The 19,743-nt window shown below is 63.4% G+C and overlaps 1 protein-coding gene across 1 annotated transcript; it reads left to right on the forward strand.

Moving 5' to 3' along the window:
- Positions 1 to 1,466: 1,466 nt before the first annotated feature.
- On the forward strand, positions 1,467 to 19,634 carry LOC127031103 (solute carrier family 12 member 3-like). The gene is made up of 26 exons (XM_050917840.1): positions 1,467 to 1,757; positions 2,756 to 2,887; positions 3,015 to 3,090; positions 3,299 to 3,394; positions 4,158 to 4,297; positions 6,046 to 6,156; positions 6,301 to 6,412; positions 6,496 to 6,626; positions 6,737 to 6,821; positions 6,995 to 7,155; positions 7,510 to 7,617; positions 8,017 to 8,140; positions 8,252 to 8,353; positions 9,411 to 9,566; positions 9,673 to 9,772; positions 9,984 to 10,095; positions 10,172 to 10,300; positions 12,251 to 12,357; positions 12,581 to 12,663; positions 12,851 to 12,922; positions 13,159 to 13,263; positions 14,665 to 14,776; positions 16,949 to 17,035; positions 17,372 to 17,507; positions 17,648 to 17,715; positions 19,214 to 19,634. The coding sequence occupies exons 1-26, from the start codon at positions 1,467 to 1,469 to the stop codon at positions 19,353 to 19,355; spliced, it is 3,078 nt and encodes a 1,025-aa protein (XP_050773797.1). The 3' UTR covers positions 19,356 to 19,634.
- Positions 19,635 to 19,743: the final 109 nt, after the last annotated feature.

A 19,743-nucleotide genomic window follows, 5' to 3' on the forward strand; every position in this document is an offset into this window, starting at 1 on the left:
GGACAGGTGGGAGTGGATGTGGAAGGACAGTTGTGGGGGGGTGCAAGGTGAAATGGAGTGGGAGAGGGGGTTCTAGATGGGTGGGGGGATGGCTGGATGGAGTGTATGGGATGGGGAGACGGGATGGCTGGGTGGAGGGTGGAGGATGGGGTAGGGGATGAGGGTAGAGGATGAGTGGGTGGAGGATGGGGTGGCGGGTACAGGATGGGTGGGGGATGGGGTATAAGGGGTGGGGGATGAGGGGATGGGCTCGCTGGGTGATGTGATGGGATTTGTGGGTAGGGTGCGCCTAATTTCCTGCCTCACCTACTGTCTCTGCTGGAGCCCTTTTGGGGAGGGGGTAAGAATATTTGTAGGGAGACACAAACCTACCTCATTGTCAAAGGTCCCTGTGAGGCTTGAGCCATGGGGATATGCAGGCCTGGCATTCTGCTCAGCCTGCCCTCGGAGCAGCGTGTATCCAGGAGAATCCTCCTCGGCAGTATGGGGCAAGGACAAACACCCCTCCAAGCAGGGCCCATCCCCTTTATCAGAGGGCGCAAACATACACAAGCCCTGCTCGGGGGGAGGGGGTTTGTGTTGCCCCACACAACACCCCCTGCCCATCCCCCCATGGCGCCTATCCCCCACATGGCCTCTTCCTGGTGGCGATTCCCCTGGGCCTCCAGCCCAGCCCTCACTTCCCCCCAACATGCACTGGTGAGGGGTCTTCTGGCCCCTCTGCCCTGTCCTGTGCCCCTGCCCCAAGCAGAGCTGGGCGGAGTGGGCCCCAGTGGAAAGAACGCGGGGCTGATAAGCAGAGCAAACAGGGGGGCTGGGGCTGATGGAAAGTCTCGATGTTTGGAGATGGTGGGGAGGGGGAGTGAGGGGCAGGGCGGTGGGGCCGGCCAGGGGCTGCCTGGGCCGGTTCTGGAGGGCCCGGCCTGGCCTCTCAGCCTGGGCCCTTTATAAGGCAAGGAGGGGCCAGGGAGAGGGGCACAGGATTGAACTCAGGGCCAGCGGAAAGGTAGCAGGTACTGGGGGATGGGCAGGGTGGGGGAAGGGGAAGAGATTGTCTGTTCATCTGCATCTTCTGCCACCTTGAGGAAAGGGAACCCAGGAGTTCTGGCTCCCAGCTCCCTCCCCTGCAAGCCCAGGCCTGGGAGGGGAGTGGGGATTAGTGGTTAGAACCAGGTGGTGATGGGGGAGTGGGAGACAGGACTCCTGGGTTCTCTCTTAGCTCTGGGAGGGGAGTGATGTCTAGTGCTTAGAGTGGGACGAGGGGCTGGGAGCCAGGACTCCTGGGTTCTAGCCCCTATTTCACAATCTCTAAAATGGAAAGAACAACTGAGAGTGTGTGTGTGTGTGTCCCTGCTGCCTCCTGCTGGCAGGGACGGGCCCTGCTCAGTTAGTGGGGTGGGGGGAGTTTAACCCTTTCCTGCTCCAAGTACTGGAGTCCCCCTCACCCCAGGTGGACCCGGCACCCCATGGACTCCCCGGCCTACAAGACGGTTCTGGCCTTGGGCCGGTTCAAGGTGCGGAAGCTCCAGACAGACCCCACCCTGGACAAAGGCAAGGAAGGGGCAAGCCCCCCGCTGTGCCCCCCAGCCCCATCCATGGAGGGCTCTGGCCAGGCGGATGAGAGGGGCTCCCTCTCGGCTCCCCCAGACTACGCGACCACAATGGACGTCAGCCCCTGCTACGAGTTCTACGCCCAGTCGGCCCCCCCAGGGCGGGCCCGCAAGAGTCGCCCCTCGCTGGAGGTGCTGCGCAACGTGGTGAGCACTGGGGGTACTGTGTGGAGTAGGGAAAGGGAGGCCCAGGGGGGAGCGCCGTGCTGCAGGGAGCGGGGTCTTGGCAGGGGGCACCATGCTGCAGGGAGCGGGGGGCTCGGCAGGGGGCGCCGTGCTGCAGGGAGTGGGGGGCACCATGCTGCAGGGAGCTGGGTGCTCAGCAGGGGGCGCCGTGCTGCAGGGAGCAGGGGGCTCAGCAGGGGGCACCGTGCTTCAGGGAGTGGGGGGCACCGTGCTGCAGGAAGCGGGGGGTTCAGCAAGGGATGCCGTGTTGCAAGGTGTGGGGGGTTCAGCAGGCGGTGCCGTGTTGCAAGGTGTGGGGGGCCCAGCAGGGGGTGCCGGGCTGCCGGAAACAGAGGGCTCAGCAGGGGGCACCGTGCTGCAGGGAGCAGGGAGCTCGGCAGGGGGTGCTGTGCTCCAGGGAGCGGGGGGTTCAGCAGGGGGTGCCATGTTGCAAGGTGTGGGGGGTTCAGCAGGCGGTGCCGTGTTGCAAGGTGTGGGGGGCTCAGCAGGGGGTGCCGGGCTTCCGGAAACAGAGGGCTCAGCAGGGGGCACCGTGCTGCAGGGAGCGGAGAGCTCGGCAGGGGGCGCTGTGCTGCAGGGAGCGGGGGGCTTGGCAGGGGGCACCGTGCTGCCAGGAACAGGGGGCTCAGCAGGGGGTGCTGTGTTGCAAGGCATGGGGGGCTCGGCAGGGCGTGCTGTGGTGCTGGGAACAGGACCGGGGCTTGCAAGGGAAGGCCATGCTGCAGGGAGCAGGAGGCTTGGCAGGGGGCACCGTGCTGCAGGGAGCGGGGGGCTTGGCAGGGGGCACCGTGCTGCCGGGAACAGGAGGCTCGGCAGGGGGTGCTGTGTTGCAAGGTGTGGGGGGCTCGGCAGGGGGTGCTGTGGTGCTGGGAACAGGACCGGGGCTTGGAAGGGGAGGCCATGCTGCAGGACACGGGCTCAGCAGTGGGCGCTCTAATGCTATTTCCCCACCCACGCAGGAGGACGGGCCCGGGTTCCCTGACACTCCTGACCCTGGGGAATCCAGGGCTAAGGAGGGAGATGAGGAGGATCCAGATGCAGCAAGCCTGGAAGCGGAACCAGTCCGGTTCGGTTGGGTGACCGGCGTGATGGTAAACTGGGACCTGTCAGGGAGGGGAGGGGAGCAGGAGTCCGGTGGGTCAGTGGGGTGGGGGGGCAGGCTGGGAGCCAGGACTCCTGGGTTCCATCATCTCACCCACCTCCCTTTTCTCTCCCCAGATCCGGTGCATGCTCAACATCTGGGGCGTGATCCTATATCTCCGGCTGCCTTGGATCACAGCCCAGGCTGGGATAGGTAATGGGGGGGTGGGGGCGCCCCATGGCTAGGCCCTTCCAGCACCACCAGTTGGGTAGGAGAGAGAAGCCAGCTGGGAACTTGTGGTGGGTTCTCGGTGTTCCCCAATGGGAGCAGGAGGGTGCCCAATATCGGGGGAGTAAAGAGGGGGGCAGGGAGTGGGTTCACTCCCCAGGTCCCCATTCACCATGTTCCTCTTCTCCCCCAGGGCTGACATGGCTCATCATCCTCATGTCGGCTGTAGTCACCACAATCACCGGCCTGTCCATCTCCGCCATCTCCACCAATGGCAAGGTGAAGGCAGGTGAGAGAAGGGCCCCACATCCCAGGGGCGCTGTGGGGCTAGGGAGGCGGGTTCAAACCGGGGCCGCCACACAAACAGGGTGGTCAGGGAAGCGCTTCCCTTTGGTAGCAGTAGGTGGGCTGTTATCTCAACCTGGCCAGAGGGAAGAGAGAGACAACACCCCCCCACACACACATACACGCACTGCTACACAATGAGACCCAACTGCAGAAACACACAGCTAGAGATGCACAGGTGTGTGGACACAAAATTAGCTCCAGTTCCACATAGTTAGACTAAACTACAGCCATTCACAGCGAGAGACAGGGAATCACACACACAGCAGCGACACACCTGCTGATACGTACACAGTGCTCCACACAGCTCAGCGTTACACACAGGAAATTCTGCACCCCGGAGTCGCAAAATCACAGATAGGCAACTACATGCACAAAATAACACACACACTTAGGTACACACATAGTTATACATGCAAAACTTCACACACACAGAGTCATGCACTTAAAATTATACGCTTGTGCACACACACACACACACACACTCAGCACAGGGCTCATCCCTTCCAGCAGGGGTTGTGGGGACTCACACACACAAGGGCTCATCTCGCCACCAGGGGGCAGCAGGGACACAAACACATACACACAGAGGTGCGCACGCACACACACTTTCCCCAGGGCTCTCTCAACAGCCTTGCCTGTTCCCAAGCCCCTAGACCCCCCCTTCCCTGCTGACCCCGTCTGTCTGTCTGTCTGTCTGGGCACAGGGGGCACCTACTTCTTGATCTCGCGCAGCCTGGGCCCCGAGCTGGGCGGCTCCATTGGGCTGCTCTTCTCCTTCGCCAATGCTGTGGCTGTGGCTATGCATGTGGTGGGCTTCGCCGAGACTGTGCGCGACCTGCTGCTGGTAGGTGGGGCCTGGCCCTGAACAATAACCCTAACCCAGGGGTGAGCAAACTTTTTGGCCTGAGGGCCACACCTGGGGATGGAAATTGTATGGCGGGCCAGGAATGCTCACACAGCTGGGAGTTGGGGTGCAGTCTCTGGGTGGGGCCAGAAATGAGGAGTTCAGCATGCGTGAGGAGGCTCTGGACTGGGGCACGGGTGCGGGTGGGGGAGTGAGGGCTCCAGCTGGCAGTGTGAGCTCTGGAGTGCAGGAGGGTGGGACCGTGGGGTTCAGAGGGTGGGAGGGGGATCAGGGCTGGGGTAGAGGTGCTGGGAGGGGTCAGGGGTGCAGGCTCCAGGCGGCAACAGCATGTCCCCTTTCTGGCTCCTATGTGCAGGCACGGCCAGGCAGCTGTGTGCACTGCCCCGTCTGTAGACCCCGCCCCTGCAGCTCCCATTGGTCACGGTTGCCAGCTAATGGGAGCTGCGGGGGCAGCATTTGGGGTAGGGGCAGTGTGTGGAGCCCCCTGGCTGTCCCTATGTGTAGGAGACAGAGGGAGGACATGCTGGTGCTACAGGGAGCCGTGTGGAGCCACGGCACACGCAACCCCCCGACCCCACTCCCCAGCAGGAGCTTGACGGACAGATTAAAATGTCTGAGGCCCCAGGGCGCAGTTTGCCTACCCCTGCCCTAACCCCTAACCCTAAATGCTAATTCTAACCCCTAATCCTTAATGCTAAATGTTTAACCCTAACCCCAAACTCTTAATCCCTAACCCCAACACAACCCTATCTCCTAACCCTAACCCCAACCCTATCTCCTAACCCCAACCCCCAGCCCTAACCCTGAACACTAACCCTAAACCCTAACCGTAACCCTAATATCTAACCCTAACCCAATCCCTTAACCTCTAACCCTAACCCCAACCCTATCCCCTAACTCTAACCCCTCATCCTAACCCTAAACCCTAACCCTAACTCTAACCCCAACCCCTAAACCTTAACACTAACCCTAACCCCTAACTCTTGAACCTAACCTCAAACCCTTAACCCCAACTCTAACCCTAACCCCTAATCCCAAACCCAACCCTATCCCCTAACCCTACCCCTTACCCTAACCTTCAATGCTAATCCTAATCCCAATACCAACCCTAACCCCTAACCGTGCCTCTAATCCTAATCCCAACCCTAACCCTCACCCCAATCCTAACTCTAACCCCAAACACTGACCCTAACCCAAAACCTTCACCCTGAATGCTAACCCCAACCCCTAACTCTAAGCCCTGAAGGCTAATCCTAACTCACCATACACCTAGATCTACCCCTAGAGCTAAATCTACACTAAATCCTAACCCTCGATCTAACCCCTACTCTGACCCTAGAACTACTAACCTAACCCTTGACATCAGTCCCAACTCTAATCTTAATCCCAGCTCTAGCCTCAATCCCTAACCCACCCCTCCCTACCCACCTGTCCCTTTCTCAGCTCCACTACCCCCACCCGCCCCACCTGTCTGCTTTGAGAATGTGGCATTATCTAGAGCATGCGCCACCAGCTGTTGGTACATGGGCCCCACTGAGCCCCCAGCCATGCCCCACCCCACACCGTCCACAATCTGCTGTTGGTCTCTGTCTGCTCTCCCCGACCCACACTGGGCCCAGCTGTCCCACTTCCCATACTTGGCTCCCTCCACTCCCTTCTCTGACTCCCTGCCCTGCCCTCCCCCCTCCGGGCCCCCACAAACTCGTCTCCATATACCTGCCCCCCAGGAGTTTGATGTGGTGATGACAGACCCTGTGAATGACATCCGGATCGTGGGCGTCATCACGGTGACAGTATTGCTGGGCATCGCGCTGGCTGGCATGGAGTGGGAAGCCAAGGTACTCGGGGAGGGGCTGGGAGCCAGGACTCCTGGGTTCCATCCCCAGCTGTGGGAGGGGAGTGGGGTCTAATGGGTTAGAGCAGCGGAGGGGCTGGGAGCCAGGACCCCTGAGTTCTCAGCTCTTCTCCCTGCCTTCTTGCAGGCCCAGGTTGTCTTCTTCTTTGTCATCATGGTCTCCTTCATCAACTACTTCGTGGGCACCCTGATTCCAGCCACAGAGGAGAAAATGTCCAAAGGCTACTTCAGCTACCGAGGTAGGGCCAGTGGAACTCTCCACCACTGGAGGCCCTCTTGGGCAGTGCAGCCCCTCTTAACCTTGCCCTCTCCCTTCCTGTAGGGGACATCTTCCTGGAGAATATCGGGCCAGAGTGGCGGGGCGAATCGGGCAACTTCTTTGGCATGTTCTCCATCTTCTTCCCCTCAGCCACTGGTATCCTGGCTGGCGCCAACATCTCAGGCGACCTCAAGGTGGGCTCCTGGCCCCCCAGGTCCAGCAGGGGCTAGGGGAACTGGTTCCCCTGAGAGTTATGGGCCACAATAACCACCCCATTTAACCACCCCATTATCCTCGTTTGTAGGACCCCGCAGTGGCTATTCCCAAGGGCACCCTGCTGGCCATCTTCTGGACCACGCTCTCCTACCTGGCCATTTCAGCTACCATAGGTAACGGGGCAGGGAATGGGGGGCAGGGCTCTCTAGGGGGTGCCATGCTGCAGGGAATGGACAGGGGCTCTACATCCTGGGGGAGGTCACTGGAGGATACTTGATTGCCAGGGGAGTTGCTGGGGGGGGCACTAAGTCCTAGGGGGGGTCACTCATTTCCCCCATTCCCCCAGGGTCATGCGTGGTGCGTGATGCGTCCGGGAGTCTGAACGACACACTGGGCTCCCCCAACACCACGGACGGCTGCCTGGGCCTCGGGTGCGGCTACGGCTGGAACTTCACCGAGTGCGCCCAGGTTGGCACCTGCGAGTACGGGCTGGCCAACAACTACCAGGTAGGGGGGAGGAGCCAGCAGTGAGGGGGTGGGACTGAGGGAGGAGCCAGCAGAGAGGAGAGAAGCCAGCACTTAGGGGGTTGGGACTAGGGGAGGAGCCAGCAGTGTGGGGGAGGAGCCAGCACTGAGGGGATGAGACTAGGGGAGGAGCCAGTATTGAATGGGTGGAACTGGGGGACGAGCCAGCACTGAGGGGGTGGGACTGGGGAGGAGCCAACAGTGAGGGGGAGGAGCCAACATTGAAGGGGACGGAGAGCATTTGGGGCATGGGATGGGAGCTATGGGTGATGGGAGAGGCAGGCTGGGAATGTCGCTCTCTGATCCCCACTATCCTGGGGTCTGTCTCCCTCCCAGACTATGAGCATGGTGTCCGGCTTCAGTCCCCTCATCACAGCTGGGATCTTCGCCGCCACCCTCTCCTCTGCTCTGGCCTGCCTGGTCTCAGCCCCCAAGGTCTTCCAGGTGAGTCCGGGTGTCAGGGGTGGGGGCCCAACAACAGAACACCCCAGCTACAGCCTCAGTAACAACAGCACCCAAACGTACCCCTTCCATCCATACCACACCCGCAACAGCAGCTTACCCAACACCACCCTCACTAACGTGCTCTGGAATGCCCCCAAATCACCGCCAGAGACACCCCTACTTCTGAAAACCCCACCACCTCCAGTGACCTCCCCAGCCCCCAAGAGCACCCTCACTATCCCTCCAAACAAATCCTCAGTCTTCTTCTTATTCGGATCATCGCAGCCCAAACCATCTCTAACCAGCCTCCTACCTCCCACCCTGGGCCTGTGCGCCTTCTGTCACCCGTAGCTCTGCTACCACTGAACCCCCTACCTTGCCTATGCCTGTCCCCCGCAGTGCCTGTGCCAAGATAAGCTGTATCCCATCATCGGCTTCTTCGCCAAGGGCTATGGCAAGAACAACGAGCCGCTTCGGGGCTATATGCTCACTTTCATCCTGGCCATCGCCTTCATCCTCATCGGTGAGTGGGGTCACGCACCCTGCTGCGGCCAGGTGGAAGGGAACCATCTCCTCCTTGCTGTGGGATGGGAATGCACCCCCATATTGACCCATCTCTCCATTGCACCCACAGCTGAGCTCAACACCATCGCCCCCATCATCTCCAACTTCTTCCTTTGCTCCTACGCCCTCATCAACTTCAGCTGCTTCCATGCCACAATCACCAACTCCCCAGGTACAGCAGGAACCCCAGCAGCCATAGGGGCAGGGGCATGGAGGGCTTTGCTGAGGTGTTTAGCTGAGGTTTGTCACATCCGGCACCAGGGATCAAACCAAGCATGTGTTGAGTGCAGGGTGTCAGGCTGGGTGTCTGGCATGGGAATTCTTGAACAGAGTAGGAGGGGGCAGGTTGTGTTGAACTGGGAGGGTGAGTAGAGTGAGGTTGGATTGGATGGGTTGTGTTGGATTCTGATGATGGGTGTTGGGTTGAAAGGGATATGCTTATTGACGTAGGGTAGGGTGATGAGGGACTGAGTAGTGCAGAGTGGGTTGAGTTGGAGCTGGGTAGGCGAGAGCTGAGTTCAGTTCTAAGGGTTGCCCTGAAGGGCAGTGTTGGGTTGGAAGGGTTGGGCTGAGGTGTTGAGGTGGGTAGGAGTTGGAAGGATTGAGCTGGGTTGAGTTGGAGGAGTTGTGCAGGAAGGAGAGTTGAGTTGGAGATGGGTAGAATACAGTTGGACTGAGCTGAAAGGGTGTTGGGTTGAGCAGAGAGTTGGAGGAGCTGCATAGGGTCGAGCAGGTTGGGTTGGAGGAGTTGGGCAGTGTAGGGTTGAGTTGGGTTGCAGGAGCTGGGCAGCGTAAGGTTGAGTTGGGTTGCACAAGCTGGGTGGAATAGAGTTGAGTTGGAGGAGCTGGGCAGTGTAGGATTGAGTTGGGTTGCAAGAGCTGGGTGGTGGAGGGTTGAGTTGGGTTGCAGGAGCTGGGTGGAGTAGGGTTGAGTTGGGTTGCAGGAGCCGGGTGGAGTAGGGTTGAATTGGGTTGCACAAGCCGGGTGGAATAGAGTTGAGTTGGAGGAGCTGGGCAGTGTAGGATTGAGCTGGGTTGCAGGAGCCAGGCGGCGGAGGGTTGAGTTGAGTTGCAGGAGTCAGGCGGTGTAGGGCTGAGCCTTTCGAGCTGAAAAGGCTGAGCTGGGCAGGGTGGTTACTGTTGCCCTGGCCATGTGGGGAGATAGGTTGGGTTGGGGGGGGGTCTGACACATGGGTCTGGGCACAGCCTTTCACTCTCCCTCCTCCCAGGCTGGCGACCTTCTTTTCGCTACTTCAGCAAGTGGAGCGCCCTCTTTGGGGCCGTGGTCTCCGTGGTCATCATGTTCCTGCTGACCTGGTGGGCGGCCCTCATCGTGGTGGGCATTATCCTGGTCAGCTTGGCCTACGTCAGCTACAAGAAGCCAGGTAAGGGAGGCGCCGGGGTGGTGGGAGGGGACGGGGAGACCTGGGGGGCACCCAGACCAAACAAGCTTTCCTCTGCGTCCCTGCATCCTCTTCATTCTCCCCTCAGATGTCAACTGGGGCTCCTCTGTGCAGGCCGGGACCTACAGCATGGCCCTGTCCTACTCTGTCAGCCTCACCCAAGTGGAGGAGCATGTCAAGAACTTCCGGTAGGCCTGGCTGGCTGAAAGCAGGGGGGGCTGGGAGCCAGGACTCCTGGGTTCCATGCCTGGCTCTGGGAGCAGAGTGGGGTCCAGTGGTTAGAATGGGGGGTGCTGGGCTCTATAACTGATTCTGAGAATGCTTGGGCATTAGGGGCAGCACTGTCTCTGTGGGGAGAGCACCCCCCTTTGGACTGTTCCAACTCTCTCTCTCTTCCAGCCCCCAGTGTCTGGTGCTGACGGGTCCCCCCAGCTTCCGCCCAGCTCTGGTGGATTTCGTCAGCGCCTTCACCAAGGGGGTCAGCCTCATGATCTGTGGGAACGTGGCTGGAGTGAGTATGGGGATGCCGAGGGGGGCCTCAAGGAGCCTGGGATCCTGCCCCCTAACCCTCCCCTTGCCTCTCCCAGCTGCAGGATACCCCAGGGGACAGCGACTCAGAGGAGCACGTCAAGTGGCTGAGCAGGCGCAAGGTGCGATCCTTCTACACCCTCATCACGGCCCCAGACCTGCGCAGCGGAGCCCGCAGCCTCATGCAGGTGTGTGTGTGTCCATCCCAGCGCCCTCTGCTGGAGGGGCTGAGCCCTGCTCTGTGTGTGTGTGCGCGTGTGTGTGGGTGTGTCTGTCCCAGCGCCCTCTGCTGGAGGGGCTGAGCCCTGCACTGTGTGTGTGTGTGTTCCAGCGCCCTCTGCTGGAGGAGCTGAGCCCTGCTCTGTGTGTGTGTGTGTGTGTGTGTGTGTGTGTGTGTTTCTGTCCCAGTGCTCTGCTGGAGGGGCTGAGCCCTGTTCTGTGTGTGTGTGTGTGTGTTTCTGTCCCAGTGCTCTGCTGGAGGGGCTGAGCCCTGCTCTGTGTGTGTGTGTGTGTGTGTGTGTGTGTGTGTGTGTGTGTGTGTGTGTGTCTGTCCCAGCGCCCTCTGCTGGAGGGGCTGAGCCCTGCTCTTTGTGTGTGTGTGTGTCTGTGTCTGTCCCAGTGCCCTCTGCTGGAGGGGCTGAGCCCTGCACTGTGTGTGTGTGTTCCAGCGCCCTCTGCTGGAGGGGCTGAGCCCTGCTCTGTGTGTGTGTGTGTGTGTGTGTGTGTGTGTGTGTGTGTGTGTGTGTGTGTCCCAGCGCCCTCTGCTGGAGGGGCTGAGCCCTGCTGTGTGTGTGTGTGTGTGTGTGTGTGTGTGTGTGTGTGTGTGTGTGTTTGTGTCCCAGCACCCTCTGCTGGAGGAGCTGAGCCCTACTCTCTGTGTGTGTGTGTGTGTGTGTGTGTGTGTGTGTTTCTGTCCCAGTGCTCTGCTGGAGGGGCTGAGCCCTGTTCTGTGTGTGTGTGTGTGTGTTTCTGTCCCAGTGCTCTGCTGGAGGGGCTGAGCCCTGCTCTGTGTGTGTGTGTGTGTGTGTGTGTGTGTGTGTGTGTGTCCCAGCGCCCTCTGCTGGAGGGGTTGAGCCCTGCAACTCTGTGTGTGTGTGTGTGTGTGTGTGTGTGTGTGTGTGTCCCAGTGCCCTCTGCTGGAGGAGCTGTGTCCCAGCGCCCTCTGCTGGAGGGGCTGAGCCCTGCACTGTGTGTGTGTGTGTGTGTGTGTGTGTCCCAGCACCCTCTGCTGGAGGAGCTGAGCCCTGCTCTGTGTGTGTGTGTGTGTGTGTGTCCGTCCCAGCACCCTCTGCTGGAGGGGCTGAGCCCTGCACTGTGTGTGTGTGTGTGTGTGTGTGTGTGTGTGTGTGTGTCCCAGCACCCTCTGCTGGAGGAGCTGAGCCCTGCTCTGTGTGTGTGTGTGTGTTTCTGTCCCAGAGCTCTGCTGGAGGGGCTGAGCCCTGCTCTGTGTGTGTGTGTGTGTTTCTGTCCCAGTGCTCTGCTGGAGGGGCTGAGCCCTGCTCTGTGTGTGTGTGTGTGTTTCTGTCCCAGAGCTCTCTGCTGGAGGAGCTGAGCCCAGCTCTGTGTGTGTGTGTTTCTGTCCCAGCGCTCTCTGCTGGAGGAGCTGAGCCCAGCTCTGTGTGTGTGTGTGTGTCCCAGCGCCCTCTGCTGGAGGGGCTGAGCCCTGCTCTGTGTGTGTGTGTGTGTGTGTGTGTGTGTGTCCGTCCCAGCACGCTCTGCTGGAGGGGCTGAGCCCTGCACTGTGTGTGTGTGTGTGTGTGTGTGTTTCTGTCCCAGCGCTCTCTGCTGGAGGAGCTGAGCCCAGCTCTGTGTGTGTGTGTGTTTCTGTCCCAGCGCTCTCTGCTGGAGGAGCTGAGCCCTGCTCTGTGTGTGTGTGTTTCTGTCCCAGCGCTCTCTGCTGGAGGGACTGAGCCCTGCACTCTGTGTGTGTGTGTGTGCGTGCGCGCGCACGCGCGTGTGCGCACTCACGCACGGCCCCTGCTGGAGGGGCTGAGCCCTGCTTTGTGTGCTGCCCCTGCTGGAGCAGATGAGCACTGTGCTGTGCATGCACTGCCCTGCCGCCTAGTGAGTGCAACCTGCCATGCTGCGCTGTGTCATCCCCCCAGCACTGCCCCAGCCTCATCGACGATTTTCCCCAGGTGTGCGGGCTGGGGCGTCTCAAACCCAACACGATCGTGCTGGGCTACAAGCAGAACTGGCAGACGGACTCGCCCCACAACCTGGAGAACTACGTGGCCACCATCCAGTAAGGGGGCTGGGCTGGGGGGGCAGCAGTGGGGTAGGGGGCTGGGGTGGATGCCCCGGAGCAGGGGGAAGCAATGGGGTTGGCGGCATCTCTGGAGGTGGGGAGACTCCCTGGGGGACAGCACCTCCTTTCTGGCACCTCCCAGGCAGTACCAGGGCTGAAGGCCCTTGGGTGGCTTGAGATCCCCCCAGCAGTACCCCCTGACCCCCCTCTGTGCCCCCAGCGACGCATTCGACGGCCGGGCCGGGGTGTGCGTGCTGAGAATGAAGGACGGACTGGATGTGTCACGGATGGTGCGGGCCTATGGTAAGTATGGGGGGTGGGCTGGGGGAGGGCAGATGGACACAGACCCATGGACATGCCTGGGCCTGCCAGTAGGGGGCAGCAGTGACCTCCAGCAGTGCTCGCTGCCTGCCCCATTCCCTGGGAGGTGGCTGTGCAGCTGGGTATGGCCGGGGGGCTGCCCTCAGCTGTCTAATCCCCTTCTCCCCAGTGAACCCCGTGTTTGAGGACCCTGAGGCAGTGCTGCAGGGAGAGAAGCTGAGACAGGAGCTTGGCAATGCAGGTGAGGGGGGCAGGGATGAGGGGCTGCTGGGGGCAGAGAGGGGTGTGTGTAGGGGGTCAGAGACTGAAGCAGCTGGGGGCAGGGGCAGGGGCTGGGCAGCGAGGGAGGGGGCTGTGGGTGGCAGCCAGGGGCATTAGGCCCATGCCAGGCCAAGGGAGCCCTGGGGGGGGTGGGGGGATGCCATCCTGCCCCGAACCTAGGGGTTGCCCTGCCCCACCTGCCCCATGTGCCCACAGGCAGCAGCGTGAAGGTGCTGGGCGCGGACGAGCTCACTGAGACCCACTTCCAGGGCCAGCAGAAGAGGGGATGTGTGGACGTCTACTGGCTCTTTGACGATGGGGGTGCGTGTCCCTCAGCCCACCCTCCACCCCTGGCAGCTCCCCCACCAGCCCCCCACCCCTGGCAGCTCCCCAGCCCACCCCGCATCCCTGTCCAGGGCCGGCTCCAGGCACCGACGCCCCAAGCAGGTGCTTGGGGCGGCCAACGGAGAGGGGCGGCACGTCCAGCTCTTCGGCAGTGGATCCCTCAGTCCCTCTCGGAAGGAAGGACCTGCTGCCGAACAACGAAGCAGCGACGGTAGAGCTGCTGCCGAAGTGCCGCCCATTCTGCCCCCCCCCCCACTGTTTGGGGCAGAAAAACCGCTGGAGCCAGCCCTGCCCCTGGCAGTTCCCCTACCAGCCCCCTCGCCTCTGCCAGCTCCCCAACCTCCTCCCTCCATCAGCCCCTCCCCTGGCAGCTCCTCTACCAGCCCCCTCGCCTCTGCCAGCCCCCCAACCTCCTCCCTCCATCAGCCCCCTCCCCTGGCAGCTCCTCTACCAGCCCCCTCGCTTCTGCCAGCCCCCCAACCTCCTCCCTCCATCAGCCCCCTCCTCTGGCAGCTCCTCTACCAGCCCCCTCGCCTCTGCCAGCCCCCCAACCTCCTCCCTCCATCAGCCTCCTGCCCTGGCAGCTCCTCTACCAGCCCCCTCGCCTCTGCCAGCCCCCCAACCTCCTCCCTCCATCAGCCCCCACACCCTGTCAGCCACTCCACCAGCCCCCTCACCTCTGACAGCCCCCTAACCTCCTCCCTCCATCCAACCGCCACCCCATCAAGCCCCTCCGTCCACCAGCTCCCTCTCCCTACAGCCCCCCTCCCCTGCCAGCATCCCCCCCTCAACCCCCAACCTCTGCCAGCCCCCGCCCACCCCTGGGAAGCCTCCCATCTCTCCTCCAGCCCTCTCCCGTCCTGCCAGCCCCCTAACCTCCTCCCTCCATCAGCCCCCCTCCCCTGGCAGCTCCCCTACCAGCTCTCATCTCTCCTCCAGCCCTCTCCCGTCCTGCCAGCCCCCTAACCTCCTCCCTCCATCAGCCCCCCTCCCCTGGCAGCTCCCCTACCAGCTCCCATCTCTCCTCCAGCCCTCTCCCGTCCTGCCAGCCCCCTAACCTCCTCCCTCCATCAGCCCCCCTCCCCTGGCAGCTCCCCTACCAGCTCCCATCTCTCCTCCAGCCCTCTCCCGTCCTGCCAGCCCCCTAACCTCCTCCCTCCATCAGCCCCCCTCCCCTGGCAGCTCCCTTACCAGCCCCCTCGCCTCTGCCAGCCCCCTCACCTCTGCCAGCCCCCTAACCTCCTCCCTCCATCAGCCCCCCTCCCCTGGCAGCTCCCCTACCAGCTCCCATCTCTCCTCCAGCCCTCTCCCCTCCTGCCAGTCCCCCGCCCGTCACTGCTGGCGGCTCCCGCCGCCCCTGACACCGTCTCCCCGCAGGGCTCACCCTGCTGGTCCCCTACCTGCTGAGCCGCCGCAAGCGCTGGAGACGCTGCCGCGTCCGGGTCTTCGTCAGCGGCCACCTGGGCAGTGCGGAGCAGCAGCGCCAGGAGTGAGGGCCCCTGCCTCAGCCCCGCGGGCCCCCGAATTCCTCCCACCCCTGCCCCCTCCCGCGGGCCCCCGCATCCCTCCCGCCCCTGCTCCCTCCCGCGGGCCCCCGAATTCCTCCCACCCCTGCCCCCTCCCGCGGGCCCTCGCATCCCTCCCGCCCCTGCCCCCTCCCGCGGGCCCCCGCATCCCTCCCGCCCCTGCCCCCTCCCGCGGGCCCTCGCATCCCTCCCGCCCCTGCCCCCTCCCGCGGGCCCCCGCATCCCTCCCGCCCCTGCCCCCTCCCGCGGGCCCCCGCATCCCTCCCGCCCCTGCCCCCTCCCGCGGGCCCCCGCATCCCTCCCACCCCTGCCCCCTCCCGCGGGCCCTCGCATCCCTCCCACCCCTGCCCCCTCCCACGGGCCCCCGCATCCCTCCCACCCCTCTGACCCCTCCCACGGGCCCCCGCATCCCTCCCGCCCCTCTGACCCCTCCCACGGGCCCCCCGCATCCCTCCCGCCCCTCTGACCCCTCCCGCAGGCCCCCGCATCGCTCCCACCCCTCCCTCCTCCCGCGGGCCCCCGAATTCCTCCCACCCCTGCCCCCTCCCGCGGGCCCCCGCATCCCTCCCGCCCCTCTGACCCCTCCCGCGGGCCCCCGCATCCCTCCCGCCCCTGCCCCCTCCCGCGGGCCCCCGCATCCCTCCCACCCCTCCCGCGGGCCCCCGAATTCCTCCCACCCCTGCCCCCTCCTGCGGGCCCCCGCATCCCTCCCGCCCCTCTGACCCCTCCCGCGGGCCCCCGCATCCCTCCCGCCCCTCTGACCCCTCCCGCGGCCCCCCGCATCCCTCCCGCCCCCTGCCCCCTCCCGCGGGCCCCCGCATCCCTCCCGCCCCTCTGACCCCTCCCGCGGGCCCCCCACATCCCTCCCGCCCCTGCCCCCTCCCGCGGGCCCCCAAATTCCTCCCACAGGCCCCCCGCATCCCTCCCGCCCCTCTGAACCCTCCCACGGGCCCCCAAATTCCTCCCACCCCTCCCCCCTCCTGTGGGCCCCCACATCCCTCCCGCCCCTCTGACCCCTCCCGCGGGCCCCCCGCATCCCTCCCGCCCCTGCCCCCTCCCGCGGGCCCCCGCATCCCTCCTGCCCCTCTGACCCCTCCCGCGGCCCCCCGCATCCCTCCTGCCCCTCTGACCCCTCCCGCGGCCCCCCACATCCCTCCCGCCCCTCTGACCCCTCCCACGGGCCCCCAAATTCCTCCCACAGGCCCCCCGCATCCCTCCCGCTCCTCTGAACCATCCCACGGGCCCCCAAATTCCTCCCGCCCCTGCCCCCTCCCGCGGGCCCCCCGCATCCCTCCCGCCCCTCTGACCCCTCCCGCGGGCCCCCCGCATCCCTCCCGCCCCTGCCCCCTCCCGCGGGCCCCCGCATCCCTCCCACCCCTCTGACCCCTCCCGCGGGCCCCCCGCATCCCTCCCGCCCCTCTGACCCCTCCCGCGGGCCCCCCAAATTCCTCCCACCCCTCCCCCCTCCCACGGGCCCCCCGCATCCCTCCTGCCCCTCTGACCCCTCCCGCGGGCCCCCAAATTCCTCCCACCGCTGCCCCCTCCCATGGGCCCCCGCATCCCTCCTGCCTCTCTGCCCACTCCTGCGGGCCCCCTGAAATCCCACCCACTCCTCTCCTCCCTCCCACGGGCCCACTGAATTCCCAGCCGCCCGTCTCCCCCATCCCATGGGCCCCCGCATTCCCACTCGCCCCTCTCCCCCCTCCCACGGGCTCTCTGAATTCCCACCCACCCCTCCCCCTTCCCGTGGGCCCCTCCATTCCTCCTGCTCCTCTTCTCCCTCCTGCGGCCCCCCTGAATTCCCACCTGCCCCTCTCCCCCCACCTGCGGGCCCCCGCATTCCCACTCGCCTCTCTCTCCCCTCCCGCGGGCCCCCCTGAATTCCCACCCACCCCTCTCCCCCCTCCCGTGGGCCCCCGCATTCCCTCTTGCCCCTCTCCTCCCTCCCGCAGGGCCCCACATTCCTCCCACTCCTCTACCCCCTCCCATGGGCCCCCGCATTCCCACCCACCTGCTGGCCCTGCCACTTCTCCCTCCCGTGGGCCCCACAAATTCCCACCCACATTCCCCCTCCACCCACGGGCCCCGCCGCTCCCCCCCTCCAGTGGGCCCATCACTCCCGCTCTGCCCCACAGGATCCAGTTGCTGCTCAGCAAGTTCCGCCTGGGTTTCAGCGAGGTGCTGGTGCTGCCCCACGCGGCCTGGCAGCCGGAGGAGAGCAGGTGAGTCCCCCCCACCCTCGATAGCAATTCCCCACCCCCACTTCTTGGGGGGGGCCTCAGGCCTGCCCCCATTCCCCAGGCTCCCCACTACCTGGAGGTGGGGCACCAGGCCCAGTCCCAGTCCCAGTGCCTAACAGAACCCCTGAAATGGACCCCACCGCCCTGGCACCACCACCACAGTGAAGGATCCCTACAGCTGTCTGGGTGAGGAAAATAGAACCCAGGAGTCCTGGCTCCCAGCCCCCACTCCCTACCCTAGAGGAGACGGGTACCACCCTAGACTGCCTAGCCCTCTGGATGGGGCCAGCTGTCCTCAGCCCTGTGCTCTGCCCCCAGCCTGAAGGAGTTTGAGGACCTGGTGGCTCCGTTCCGGCTCAACGAGGGGCAGCGCAGCCCTGAGGCCACACAGGCCCTGCAGAGGGAGACACCCTGGAAGGTGTCAGATGAGGATCTGCGGGTCTGCAGGAAAAAGGTGAGATCGGACGCCTGGGTCCTAGCCTGGCTCTGGTAGAGGACCGGGGATCTACTGATTGGAGCCGGAGATTGGGAGCCAGGACTCCTGGGGGCTGGGCACTGGACACACCACAACCCCCTCTCACTCTTCCCCCACAGTCGGAGCAGCAGGTCCGACTCCATGAAATCCTGCAGGAGAATTCCCGGAACGCCGCCCTGATCGTCATGTGAGTGCAGGCCCCATCCCCGCGCGGGACAGCGCTGTCGGTCTGCGTGATCTTGGCACTGTCTCACTGCAGTACCAGGGATGGGGAAGAGACCCCCTGCGAGTCATAGGCAGTGGGGGCTAGTGGGTAGAGCAGGTGGGGGGGGGGGGGAAGGCCTGGCCTGTATGCGTCAGTGCAGCAGAAGGGACAAACCGTAGGGGAAGGGCTGTGCCCTGGGATCCCTTGCTGTGGGGGGAGTGATCATTGCCCTGGGGGATTGCTCCATGGCCCTGCCCTGGGGCACAGGGTAGGGGCAGCCGGTATCAAGCAGAGTGCCCCCGGGTCGGTCCTGGGGCTGGTTTTGTTCACCATCTTTATTAATGACCTGGATGATGGGACAAGTGCAGAGTGCTGCACTTAGGACGGAAGAATCCCATGCACTGCTAGAGGCTGGGGACCGACTGGCTAAGCAGCAGTTCTGCAGAAAAGGACCTGGGGATTACAGTGGACGGGAAGCTGGATATGAGTCAGCAGTGTGCCCTTGTTGCCAAGGCCAGTGACATATTGGGCTGTAGTAGTAGGAGCATTGCCAGCAGATTGAGGGAAGTGATTATTCCCCTCTAGGCAGCACTGGTGAGGCCACAGCTGGAGTACTGGGTCCAGTTTTGGTTCCCCCCACTACAGAAGGGATGTGGACAAATTGGAGAGTCCAGCAGAGGGCAATGAAAAAGATCAGGGGAGTAGGGCGCATGACTTTTGAGAAGAGGCTGAGGGACCTGGGGTTATTTAGTCTGCAGAAGAGAAGAGTGAAGGGGGTTTGATAGCTGCTTTCAACTACCTGAAGGGGGTTTCTATAGAGCAGGGTTTCTCAAACAGGGGTCGCCACTTGTGTAGGGAAAGCCCCCAGTGGGCTGCGCCCGTGTGTTTACCTGCCCCCTCCACAGCTCCGACCGATCACTGCTCCAGGCCAGTAAGTCCCTCAGCCTGCACCGCTTCCCACAGCCCAGCAGCGATCTGTGGCCAGTGGGAGCTGCTATTGGCCAGACCTGTGGACAGGGCAGGTAAACACACCGGCCCGGCCCGCCAGGGGCTTTCCCTACACAAGCAGCAACCCATTTGAGAAACCCTGCCATAGAGGATGGCTCTCAGCTGTTCTCAGTGGTACCTGATGACAGAACAAGGAGTAATGGTCTCAAGTTGCAGTGAGGGAGGTTTAGGTTGGATATTAGGAAACACTATTCCACTAGGAGGGTAGTGAAGCACTGGAATGGGTTACCTAGGGAGGTGGTAGAATCTCCATCCTTAGAGGTTTTTAAGACCTGGCTTGACAAAGCCCTGGCTGGGATGATTTAGTTGGTGTTGGTCCTGCTTTGAGCAGGGGTTGGACTAGATGATCTCCTGAGGTCCCTTCCAACCCTGATATTCTATGAGCCCTCTGACCCTGCCCTGGGGGTGGGGGGGATGGGAGCCCTCAGAGGTAGCTCCATGCCCCCCCACTGACCCCCATCCCTCCCTGCAGGAGCCTGCCTGTGGTGCGCAAGGGGACCTGTCCCAGCGCCCTCTACATGGCCTGGCTGGAGACCCTGTCCAGGGATCTGCGCCCACCTGTTGCCTTCATCCGGGGCAACCAGCAGGATGCCCTGACCTTCTACTGCCAGTAGGGGGCGCTGCAGGCGTAGCCCAAGGGAGTAGCCTGGAAACCTGGGTTCTTTCCCCAGCAGTGGAGCAGCAGCCCCAGCCCAGCTGGACGGAGCGTGGCCCCCAGCTGGGCAGGGGGCTGATGCTGGTGCTGCCATCTCTGCACGCTCAACTGTCCCCTCTGACATTGCCGTGGGGAATCGGATACCTGGGCCACGGCCTGTTGTGCTCTGCCCCTGCCGGGGGGTAGCGCCCACCGCGCTGCATTGTAAATATTAAATATTGTTATTTACACAGCACCTGACACCTTGTCAATTGACCCCCCCCCAGCCCTGCCAGCGCCCCTCACTCCTGACCCACAGCCCCATCTAACCCAGCCTTATCCCCCCATAGCTCTGCTGGTGCCCCTCA

Source organism: Gopherus flavomarginatus, chromosome 11 (genome assembly GCF_025201925.1).
Source record: "Gopherus flavomarginatus isolate rGopFla2 chromosome 11, rGopFla2.mat.asm, whole genome shotgun sequence".
Classification (NCBI taxonomy): Eukaryota; Metazoa; Chordata; order Testudines; family Testudinidae; genus Gopherus; species Gopherus flavomarginatus.

Excerpts from the sequence above, each read along its gene's own strand:
- LOC127031103 (XM_050917840.1), top strand. The coding sequence starts at position 1,467 with ATGGACTCCCCGGCCTACAAGACGGTTCTGGCCTTGGGCCGGTTCAAG. Across the intron at positions 4,298-6,045 it reads CTGTGCGCGACCTGCTGCTG|GAGTTTGATGTGGTGATGAC; the intron begins GTAGGTGGGGCC and ends CCTGCCCCCCAG. Across the intron at positions 14,777-16,948 it reads GCGGAGCAGCAGCGCCAGGA|GATCCAGTTGCTGCTCAGCA; the intron begins GTGAGGGCCCCT and ends TCTGCCCCACAG.